The sequence below is a fragment of the Apteryx rowi genome, unplaced genomic scaffold (assembly GCF_003343035.1).
Source record: "Apteryx rowi isolate R43461 unplaced genomic scaffold, aptRow1 scaffold_1268, whole genome shotgun sequence".
In the NCBI taxonomy this organism is placed as follows: Eukaryota; Metazoa; Chordata; class Aves; order Apterygiformes; family Apterygidae; genus Apteryx; species Apteryx rowi.
In genome coordinates this window covers 70,571-82,742 of record NW_020447495.1, presented here as the reverse complement: position 1 = coordinate 82,742, position 12,172 = coordinate 70,571, and the positions used below count along the sequence as shown (strand labels likewise).

At 48.0% G+C, this 12,172-nt stretch overlaps 1 protein-coding gene across 2 annotated transcripts in view; it reads right to left on the bottom strand.

Moving 5' to 3' along the window:
* Positions 1-2,226: 2,226 nt before the first annotated feature.
* Positions 2,227-12,172, bottom strand: part of LOC112961049 (hippocalcin-like protein 1) — a 66,790-nt gene continuing 56,844 nt past the window's right edge. For both annotated transcript variants that reach the window (XM_026055873.1, XM_026055872.1), the window contains 3 exons: positions 8,750-9,152; positions 7,326-7,431; positions 2,227-3,395 (listed from right to left, as the gene is read on the bottom strand). In XM_026055873.1, the coding sequence (XP_025911658.1) occupies positions 3,298-3,395; positions 7,326-7,431; positions 8,750-9,127 (582 nt within the window). In that variant the 5' untranslated portion in view covers positions 9,128-9,152 and the 3' untranslated portion in view covers positions 2,227-3,297. The remainder of the gene's footprint in view (positions 3,396-7,325; positions 7,432-8,749; positions 9,153-12,172) is intronic.

Below are 12,172 nucleotides of genomic sequence, written 5' to 3'. Positions count from 1 at the left end.
AAGGGGCAGGAGAGGACCGGGCCTGACGGGAGCCGTGACTGTGAGAAGGAGCGTGCTGGCAGGCTGCAACTGCAGAAGAGGCCCCCTCCGTGGGAGCCGGGGCTCTCTCCCACACGGAAGCCAAAGCAGAGGGTGCCGTTGCAAGTCGCCAAAGGCATTGGCCCTTCTCGGGAAGCTGCAGCCCCTGTCAGTCTTCTCTTCCCCAGGCTGAAGAGGCCCAGCGCTCTCAGCCTTTCCTCCTCTGAGAGACGCTCCGGTGCCTTCGTCATCTGAGCAGCCCTTTGCTGCACTCGCTGCAGGAGCTCCCCACCTCTCTTGCCCTGGGGAGCCCAGCACTGGAGCCAGCACTCCAGCTCTGGCCTCCCCAGGCCTGAGGGCAAGGATCACCTCCCTCGACCAGCCGGCAGTGCTCTTCCTAATGCAGCCCAGGACACCGCTGGCTGCCTTTGCCACAAGGGCAAAATTGGGGAACTAGTGGGTGACAGGAAGACGAAGCCCAAAATATCGAACGCAGAACCGGAAAGTCTCAGAAGGCAGCGAGAAAGGCAGAAGAGAGGAAATGTACAACGAGGCAGTCAGGACCCAGCCCCAGTCTGAATGGCACCAGCCGGTGGCTTGTCAGCCTGCTGGACTAGCCCCACGGAAGACAGCGAGCTTTCCGCCCAAGAAACGCCGGCATACTTCAGAGCAAAAAGTCTGAAGTCAAAGAAATGGGAATTTTTGGCCAAGAAAACGCAAACTCTGTCATTTTGTTTCACTGAAAACAAAGTCATAATGAGCTTTTTGTAATGAGTTTTGTTTTTTTTTTTTAAGAAGAAGAGTTTTGGCTTTTTGAACGGTTACTCAAACTGGCCATTCACCAAAGACAGAAGCTTGGAAAGCAGTAGAGGTGAGATAGCAGGAAAAGGTGAAAAAAGGATGACTTTTATAAAAGCAGACAAATGATGAGGGAAGAACCGATGGCATTTTAGAATGCGAAACCAAAACAGTTTTTAGATCCTTGGTACCTAAAAAAAGGATATTGTGCAACGTTTGACTAAAAATATAACTGACTCATTTTAAGATCCCACAAACAAGCCACATGTTCGAACATTGTGGTCCCTCTCGGAGGCACCGTCCTGCCTCAAGGTCAGAGATGTTTTTGCACATTCCTCCACATACAGAAACACATCTAAGTCCACAGAGGCAAATTTACTGCTGCTGTAGGACCAGTGACCTCGTTCATCTGAATAACCAACTACCTAGTCCATGCAAAAAGTACCATTTGTGTAAAAGCATCTGCAGCAATTTTAATTCTGCAGCATTTTCCTGCAGACAAAACGAACATAAATAGGCTAGAAATAGACCATAAACAAGCAACTATGGAACATTTTTTTGTATTACTTTGGGGTTGTTTTTTTTTTTTGCTTGGCTTGCCCAGGGAAAGCAAACAGATTTCTGATTAACTTCACTTTCAGGGTTTTGCTCATCAGCAGGGTGTTGCAGTTGAAAGCAATGTTGGTTTAATAGCTCAAATTTGAATTTCTAGAAAAAAGACAATGAAAACACTTCTCTGCCTGGCAGCGCTGACATGAGTCTGTATTGTAGCCTGAGTTTGACCTAGCAATGCACCTGCACTTGGATTCTGCATGCRTCTTCTCTCTTTTTTTTTTTAAGCAGTAAGTGCTGACACCTAACTAGTGCTGTGATTTAGCAGGTTATCCTGCATAGCAAAAATCCCTTAATTACCTGCTTAAAACTAAGTTAATGCCTAAGCATTTGTTGATACTTCAGTATTTTGCAAAAAGGACAGACTTCAGCAGCTACTTGCAGGCTTGACGAACGTGGGGGAAACCACTTTCTGTGCCACTGGGGGTCAAACATTATTCCTACAGCACGTGCCTAGGGACAAGGCATCTATTTGTACAGGCAGGAACAAGGTATGTTTCCCTTTGAATAAAAAGGCTGTGGTACTCAAGGGCTGTTGGGGAGAGGTGGGAGATGCAGCATCGAGCCAAAGGAGAGCAAAGAGGACCAAAGGACCAAACCGCTATGGAGAAGGRCTCCCGATACCCCGCATCCTAATACCTCTAAGTTTCCTGGCTTTAGCGCAGCGGGATCCCCAGGAAGAAGCAAACTTATAAGGAAACATATCTTGGCCAAAACAAGGACATGGGAGCTGGTCTCATCCTTCAGCCACATATGGGATTATACAAATTTGTTGCACGGGTTAAAACAAGACAGGTGTTGACAAGAAAAGTAGTCTTTTATTTCAATTATTATTTCTTGGCATTAGGCAGATATTAAATAACACTGGAATGCACAAGACTTAACATATTGACAGCAAAAGGTAGGAGGTGTAGCAAAGTTGAGGACAGCAGTGCGAGTCACATCACCTCATTTCACTCAAAAGCCATTTAACGCAGCAACCACCAGAAAGTAGGACTCCACTGAGAAATACAAAATTAGGATTACTCCTTTCAGGTCTTTTGTTAATACAGTAATGCTGGAACAATCAACAGTAAAAATGAACAAATATTTGCATTCAGTAATTAAACAGAGTGAAATATCCACAAACTGCTAGTCATGCATTTCTTTTTGAACAGCAATTTGCTAATGCATAAATATCACAAAAAACAATCTCCAAGATTTGAATAAATCACAGACAACTAGAAGAAACGAAGCTTGGATTCTATTTTATGCCTTAAATAGATGACCTAAATATTTAAAATTTTACTTCACCATATATATATAATTTATATATATATTAAAAGAAAGTAAAGACCATTAGATAAGTGCAAGCAATTTTCCTCAAAAAGAAAATTGGAACCATGCCCAGGAAAGCTGCTTTTTTTTTTTCCTTTTTTTTTTTTGAACTTTCTACTCCATTCAGTCCACATTTTTTACATAGTCATTTCTGAAGCAAAATAAATTATATCTACCATCTGCTATGTTGGATAAAAGTCCTACCTAGCATCTCCTCGGGACTACTAGAACGTCATCTTTCTTACAGACTAAGCAAAGTGGTATGTCACCAGCAATTTGAACTCTTTGTATCTGCATGTAAACATACCTTTCAATTAACGTTACATGTGTAGAGTGAATCATAACATTACGGGGAAGCAGAAATGGAGCTGCCAAAGGAGAGTTGCACTGGTGTTTGTTAGTGAGAGGAGCGAGGGCCGTTTCACTCGGACACACACAACCTGGCAATGGGATCTTATCTGCTAACTGTTGAGGAATGACTGAGAAGGCATCCATTTGCGAGCAAAGCTTGAACGACAAGCTGGTATTCTCTTTGCAAACTGTCCAGTTTAATCAGAATTGGCTTGCGCTGCTCGGGTCACATTGTAACAATCGCACGATAGAGGGATCGCTCTTGGCACCTTTAATAAACTCTTCCAGGGACAGTTTACCTTGAAGGGAGGAAAAACAAAAGAGAGAAAAAAAAGAGTCATTCATGCTGCCACCACCGCTGTAGCTTAAAAAAAAAGCCCTACTCAAAGAAGGTTAAGCAATATATGTATATTTAATCTATTGCAAATGCATGTGGGGGGGATGTACAGTGCAACGCACTGCAGTCAAATCCTTCTCCAGCCCTTAAGCCCAGATGCATTCTTTTTCGRTAGAAGAATCTAGCATAATAAATGATATTTTTTATTTTAAAAGACATTATCAAATTAAAAAACAACTGCTCTAATATCGTTTCTCAGTTTTTGCCTTGAACCAAATTACACAAATTGCAGCAAAACATTAATACGAGGTATGSCACCTGACTACATGCATGCTCTGAAAATGATGTCCATATTATATGACATTTTAGATCTAAACATCCCAAATCTCTTCACYTGGCACTGTGATGGCTTGTTGTGGCATTTAAGGTTGAGCAGCGACGGTTCCTCCTGCACTTACAGTCCATTTGTGGGACCTGCTGGCTGTACAGGACGGGGACGCTGAACAGGGCAGACCGAAAAGCCAACCTTGGASAAGCCGTGCTTTCCCACACCTTACTCGGGCATGTTTCTGGTTTACAAATCTTTGCTTTCGGCTGGATTTGCTGGCTGGGAYGCACTGGATATAAATCCGTGGCTCTGACCGGTGAGTCCCTGGAGGAGCGGCGGTGAGGAACAACCGCCCCCGAGCCGTGGCTGCGACGGTCCAGCGGCGTGGCACAGCATGGCACGGCAGGAAGGCCCCAGCTGCCTCCCAGACCCGTCCCCCTTGACGAGGGACCAGCCCCGTGCCCAAAGGCCGCCTCGAGCCCAAAGCTGAACTCCGCCTCCACTAACTCCACTAACACTTCTGTTCGCTGTCCTGAACGGAACGGCGCCTCCAGCCCTTCCCCTCAAGACACATTACACGCAGTCACGCACATTCAGAAATAAGCCATAATAATATGCAGGAGAAATGCCACAATTTTCCTGAACGATTTGCAAAGATTTCCCCCGCTGCAGGTGAGAAACGCAGCCTCCCAGCAGAGGGCAAGGGAGAGGGGAGCTCCGCCGGGGCAAGAGCTGGCGCTGGAGGCTGCATTCCCGCAGCCCCGGCTCTGTGACACCCTGGGGCGATTCTTCCTTGGGGACTTCGCTTAAATAGCGCGTGTGCAATGATACTACACAAGCCCAAAGCATGAGGAAGGCTTGGCCGGGCTGGGAGTAGTTGTCACCAGYGCTTGCTAGCTGCCTGGTCATACCATTTACTCCTAGAAATGCAGGCCCTCACTCCCCAAACTCTTCCTGTGTTTCAGATGAGATGTAGGAGGCAGGAACTGCTGCCTCTCTGAGAGGGCAGCCTGGTGGTCTCCCAGCTGCTCCTGCTCCCAGCCATGCCCTAGGACACGGGGAGGCACAAATTCATCGCATTGTTTTTTACTAGAGGGTTTTTAATAATCCACATTGAGATGGTCTCAGCCTCCTGCAGGAACAGGGGAAAGGACTGGACTCAGTGTCCAGCACCCAAATCAGGTCAAGTGTGGAAAAGTGAGTACATGTCCATCTTGTAGAAACACACAGAAGCTCAAAAACAGATGGTACACTTCTACCCTCGTTCCAGGTTTTTCAGCTAATGCTTCCAAATAAAGTGTTTTCCTAAGTTTTTGTTAGTCTGGAAGGAGTACTTGTAACGCTTAGGAAGTTTATTAGTTTTCCCCTTTCCTTGCAATACTTCAAAGAAAAGCACAAATCAAGATCTGCTAGCAATGTCCAACAGTCAAATGATGAACAAGAAACATTTCAAGCCATCAAGAGCACATGTACAGGATATCTTTCTCCATCCCACTGGACTGCCTGGCGGGGGAGCGAGCCCAGCTCACGGGGGAGCCTTTCCAAGCCTCAGTCTATTGCACGCCTCAGCGTGCGCATTGTGTTATTTAGCAACGCACAGCTTGCAGGGGTGGTATTTTACTGGGAACAGGATGGCACTGTTTCAGTTATGAAGTGCAACAGATGGAGGTTGTTATATGGCAGGATTTGCAATCACTGCTCTGTTGCACATCTGCATGTGACACTTTAAAGAAATTTTTTTTCTGCAGAATCACATTATGTTATGGCTCTCCACATACAAAATCAGGGGATGAAGTGCTGGTCTTGCTGAAGACAAAGGTAAAACACTCAAGGACATCAGCAAGGCCAGGAATTTACCCTACGGCTGTGGTAGCAGATGCCAAAATGCAGCCATAAAATTCTTCTAAATTCTTCTATACATAAGGTCATATTTTTACAAGTCTGCATATCTCAGCATAGATCAGATAGACTCAACTAAATCCTCACTCTCGCTGAAAATATCCCCTTTTTCAGCAGGAAAGAGCTCTGAATTTCTAGCCCAGTCGCTCCCTGCATTATCAAACATTCACGCTGCCAAGTGAAGTCCCCCCGGCTGTCATGGGCCAGCAGTGATTCTCCCACCTTGGGCCACCGAGTGGGATAATTCCAAGGGAAAACTCCACCTCTAATAGGACATGGGGAAATGTCTTGGCAGGCTGATGGCGAGAGGAAATTGCTCAATTTTGTCTGCGTGTTTCAATCCTCAGGAAATGAGCCGGCTAAGGCGGAGGGGTAGTTATGGGTACGCTGTCAGGTAGTATATATGACGGGGCTCTATAACGGGCTCGGGAGCTATTACCTCCCCCCGAGGTGTAGATTGCAAAGGAGTGAAGACTGCAAGACTGGATGCAACCGTGCACGTCTGCACACACACCCTGGGTATCCGCACACAAGACTGGCAGCAGGCAGCGAGTATTACGGACCCCAAGGGTTTGTTTTTGGAGGTCCCCAAGCCGCCCGGTCGGCTCCGTGGTGRCGCAAGGCTTTGGCAGAGGCCCAGGGCGAGCCGAGGGGCTGCCCTGCCCCAGCGCAGCACTGGCTCGCCAGCTCCGGGCTGCAACCCCGGCGAGGGCGGAGGGGAGTGAAACTTTGCTCGTGGTGTGCCGCGCTGGCGGAGGAAACAAGCCGAGGAACATYGCACCCGCGGGAATCGCCAAAGAGCCTTTGCAGAGGATGATTCACCAGCGAAATGGCGGGTGGACGGGAACAGCAGCCGCAGGAAAGCCCAGGTGTATTGGAGGGGCCGAGGGCGGGGAGCGGACGAGCAGAGCCAGGACGCCTGCTAGCCGCCCCGCGCACCTCCCGAGCGGCGTCGCGTGGCCGGCTGCTCTCATGAGACCATGGCCACATGCCGTGTGCTCAAACCGCCAAGGCAAGTGGGGTGCCGAGCCGGCCCGGCAGCCCACGGTGACGGGGGACAGCGTGCCGCCAGCTGCCCACGCCGCTGCCACAGGGCAGCACGGGGTGTTTTCCCACGGAGGAACCAGGCTCAGTGTCCTGGGAGCGCGGGGCCGCAGCAGGCAGGAAGAGAGGGACGGGAGCACTGTCCCCCTGCTCCTGCCTGGCCGAGCCTCTCCGCTCCCCACTCAATCCCCTTTGAAGCTGGGGGCCAAGGGTCTGACACGAAGAGCTGCAGTGGGCATCTTCCTCCCAGCACCTCCTCATCCTCGCCTACAGCCCTATGCTCGTGCRGTTTTTCTTCCTTTCCCCCTCTCTGCCTCTTCATCCTTTCCCCATGGCTTTCCTGCTCCTCTGACAACCTAGCCGTGCCTTGGCAGTCCCTTCCCCTTGCCATCCTCTCTCTTCTGTCTTTACTGCCTAAAAAAGCCTCTCAGCCAGCACCTCTTCACCCTCTTCTGCTACGGACTGGAGGAGCTCAGTGAGAGCACACCGAGCCCAGAGACGCTGGCCGGGAAAGCCCCTTGCCTGTCTCCTGCCCCAAAATACTGCCACCAGCTCCTGCTCGTGCCAGGCTGGAAAACCTTTATTTCGAAGGCCTACAGAGGGGTGCTGGTRGAGTCATACCATCATTGTTTGTGTCCATTTGTCTGAAGATCTTGTCTGTTCGCTTCTCTGGAGTGGATTCGTCTTCTGGCATTTTCATTACCGATGAAACCATTTTGTAGATTGCCTGAGTAATAAAAAAAGAGATAGAGCAAAAACACAACCCAAGCTATAAAGCGTCAGGACTCAGAAAAGGAATTTAAGCCTGTAGCAATAAAAAGGGCAGATGACCCTGGCAGGCAGCTGCAGGACTTAATAAACCAAAACAAACAGGGATTTCAATCTCCAGCTTTTTTTTAGTTTTCTTTTCTGTATTCATTTGCACTTCAGAGAAACACCCCCACCACTGGGTCAGTTTAACAGAAAGTCAGGATTTAAATTAATGTACAAGTGGGATTGAGCTAAAATACAGAAGTTAAGACACCTGCGTGTAAGTCTGTTTTCTGCAACTGGGTTAAGTAATCATCTCTTTGGTTGGCTGTTATCATACACACAGGTATACATATGTGTGGGCGCATGCACTACATGCAAATATGAATATATATGAATGGGGGGGGGGTTCTTTGTGGAGGGGTAAGGAAACACATTTCCAGACTTACAGGAATATGAATAAAGACAACACCTTTTCATCCACTGGAGAGGTCCCACACCTGCAATCCTAATTCTCTTACTAAATTATCGCTGCTCAGCTCCGAGGACTGACAACCAGTCTGCTCTCTAAGCGCGTGACATTTTTCACAATGCCTATCAAAGTGCTTTGGAGATGCTGAACATAGCTGTGGTTTGGCTACACATCAGCTATGGTCGGGATGGCAAGCAGCCCACGTCGGAGGCCAAACCACCGGTGGGCATGTCCAGCAGGAGCTCGGCAGGGCCGGGACCCCATGGGGCAAACGGCTTGCTTCGGCACGCCTCCCCCGTTCGCYGACGCAGCTCGAGTGACACAAGCTGTAAGGCAGCGCCCCCAGGCATCCATGAGCTGGAGGGACCRTCTTTCACTTTTTGTGTTCTGAGCTCCTGTTGACTCAGATTTGAAATTTCAAAGTCTGTGGTATTAAGTTGGGGATTAATCAGGTCAGTAAAATTTGCATGTAGGTATTTCTGATACTGTCAAAACCACATGAAAAAAGTCCCCAGGGAGAGCCACAAGATTTTGGCTCAGGTCCATTTCTACAGAGACGCATCTATCTCTTGGACCCTTTATTCATTTGCACCTTGCGGGTTAAGTCACCTTTCCGAAGTGCCCTTTTGGGATGGTGCCCTCAGGAGCCCCCTTGGGAACCGTTGCCGGGAGCCCTCCTTCTGCCCGGCAACAGCAGCTGTTCTCCAGCACCAGCTGTTGGCAAGAGGCACCCAGTTATTCACGGCAGGCGCCTCCAGCTTCAGATGCCTGAGGAATAAGAGGTCACAGCAACACAAATTTGAAAATAAAGACCACGCCTCACCTGCACTATTTCTAGCATTTCCCCGCGGCTGATGTACCCATTGCCATCCAGGTCGTACATACTGAAGGCCCACTTCAGCTTCTGCTCCAGCTTGCCCCGAGAGGTGACGCTCAGAGCGATGATAAATTCCCTAAAGTCAATCGTCCCGTCGCCGTTGGTGTCGAATGTGCGGAACACATGCTCCGCGAACTTCGAGGCGTCGCCGTAGGGGAAAAAATTGGCGTATATTTTTTTGAACTCTTCCACAGTCAAGTGCCCCGTGGGGCAATCTTTGAGGAAGCCCTTGTACCACTCTTGCAGCTCGTGGTCCGTGAACTCGGTGTTCTCCCGCAGGTCCTGCAGTACCTCGGGGCGCAGCTTGCTGTTCTGCTTGCCCATTCTCCTCGGGGTTCAGGTCTCGCTGCTGGGGAGCAAGAGAGCAAGGACGTCAGCCCAGCGCCGAGGCAGAGCAACCACCGGCACCCAGCGAGCCGCTCGCGGAGAGGTGGCCAGCGACACGCAGCCACAGCCACCGCTAGACACCCAGCACCGCTCCCACCCACACGGAGAGTGAGCATGTAAAATACAGGCCACCCGGGTATGGGGCATAGGGCACACTGCCAGCAAAAGAAAAGGCCCAGCTATTTGATTAACCTTTTCCACTAGAAGAATACCCGATTTCATTTCACTCTCCTCGAGGTCCTCTCAGTTACTGATATGCCTTGGCAGGTGGAGAGAAGAGGGAAGACTGTTTGGGAAGCACCTATATAGTCTTCATTATTTTATTTCTATGCTATGGTCCTGCTCCTTCTCTACCATACAGTTTGCGATGCCCAGGCCTGGATCTCAACTCACTCATTCCTCGACCCACCCTCAACAGGCTGATGGGCTATTAGCAAGCAGGAGCTGGTACAGACAGCAATGGTGACAAAAGTGTAACCCATATGGCAAAGTGAGAGTGACCTTGGGAGAAACGAGAGGCAGGACGGGCCAGCAGCTCAATGCCAACCCTCATTAACAGGGGTCRGATACTCTTCGAAACCTTATTTCCACCCTCCTCACGTTGCCTCCTTGCACGCCTGGCCCAATCACAGCAGCATCCAAAAGCCTCCCCTGCGCAAGTGTACATGTGAATTCTCTGCCTTCCTAGATAAGCAGAAAACCAAGCTTTTTAAAACAAAATGTTTGGCAAAGCAGCCCGGGAAGCGATTGTATAGCCCTCACACAGGCATTTATCAGGAAAACTGAAAAGGTCCAACTTCCATTCAGGCTTATCAGGTTCTGTATTTTTATATAAGCTTATTCAGTAGCAGTTTAATATTTCCCACCGTGGCAAAAGACACTTTAACCTGATGATTTTTTCAGGATTTCAGGAGAGAGTTGGGTACAGTAAATACCCCAGCCCATGGGAAAGGGAGCTTACAGCTGAGCTGGGTTTGTCCTCTCGCTTGGCAGCACCAGCACTGGGTGGGCACCTGRGCAGTGGAGATGGTCCTGCAGCAGCAAAGCCTTTGGCAAAATAAAACATGAGCAATGTATACTTAAAAAAAATAAATATATATGATGATGCATTTTTGGCTGAGTGAGAGGCAGGGGCATGGCTACGTGCCGATGTGCCAACATGCGGAGCAACGCGGAGCAGCACTGCTGGCTCCCAAACCTGACTCAAAGGTTCTTCATGTGCAGCTGCATTTCCTTTTCCAAACTGAAGAGGTCTGACACAACACAAAATTGCAATCTGTAGGAACCTTACTAGACGGTACTCACAGCGGCAGTACTGGGGTTTATTCACAAGGTTTGCACAAAGTCAAATCCAAGTCCCCATGGCTGAAAGGACCGAGTTCTTCATAAATGACATTGCTTTGCACAGTCTTTTATAGCACTGTTATGCCAGCTCAAAGCCAGTGCAGAAGGCATGTCAGACATAGACCAAAGCACATGGGTAGCTACACAGTCCCATTCCTTAATACTGGGAAACAGGAAGAGCTGAGCAACAAAACATGCAGACACAAATGTAGGGAAAAGATAATGTTAACAGGGACTACGCACTTCCCAGACAGTAACAATCCCACTCATGCATCAAAACCTAAAAAATGTTAAAGGTCAGCAAAAAATAAGTCGCTGTACGGCAGAGAGATTAGCAACAGCTGAATTTAACCTAATTTTATTTTTATTCCAGTCATTCTCTGCATTGCCTCAGCAATGTCAAAAATCCACATCCTGTTCTGTGGCTTAATGCTCAGGAAAAAAAAAAAAAAACAGCCAGTCACTCCTTAATACAATGCATCAGGCTTAACGGAAAACTGTGTTATCATTAGCACTTCTGCTTTCTGTAAAAGCTGCAAACATTTCAACCCAAAGCTTTGCTTTTGTCCACTTCATTGCACAGTTTTTCCGGGCCCCTGACATATCCCTGCTTGCTCCCAACCTGCAGGAAAACTAAAGCTTCCAGTCCCTGCCAGTGTCAGTCCTTAGGGGAGCACAGGGCAGCCCTCCAGTTAACCACCAGCTCCCACCTGCACCTGCTTCCTTTCCATCTTTGAATCTCCCCTGCTCCAGATATTCATCCTTGCTGTGCTGAGCGCAGAAAATACAATATCCTACTCTGTTGCAGTCAATTTGCAGAAAACAGTRCCTTGGAGCAAATAACTGATCAACCACGGTTCTGTTTTAAAAGCAAAAATCATAACATTATGTTTCTGTCCTTTAGGGAAGAGGTTCCTTTAGCTTCTGTCCTTTGGTGAACCTCCTCGCTTTAAGCTGCTTGAATGCTTCGTAGGAGCCCAGCGCAAAAGCAATCTGCCTTGCTGGCAGCTTTCTCCCAGGTTTCCCTGCACTTCGGTGCAATCCTGGCATGGGGGCAGGAAGACCAGAACAACCGACAGCGATGGAGCCCCCTTAGCACAGGAGCAGGACTTTCAGCAGAAATAAACTCAGCTTTAATCGTGGTGCACACAGGGTTGCGGAATGCACAATAGACCTTAAAACTGGTGGTTAAAAGAGGTCTGAAAATGATTAATATCATTTCTCCCTTTTCCTGCAACACCTTTATCAGTCCTACTTAAGATGCTAGACAACATGCCCCTAGGTGCTAGACAACAGAAAAAACGTAAAACGTTAACTTCATTTACTCGAGTTCACTACTTCTAATAGCAATAAGATACAACCTATTATTAGGATGGATACTCATTTAATATCAGCTTCAAAAGCTTTACATTTGAGTAGTCTTTGCATTCAACAAATTACAGGTCATTTCAACCCTTCCTCTTTTAGATCGTATTGTATCAGAAAGGTAATGTGCAAAGCTCTAAACACAGTCCTTTTTAGCATAGGAGCTTTTTAAAAGTCTTCGTAATGTGTTCAATCCAAATATAACCCTGCAGTAGTTGTAACCAATTTGTTGAGAATAATTAAATAACCACCATTAACATTAATTTATTAAAG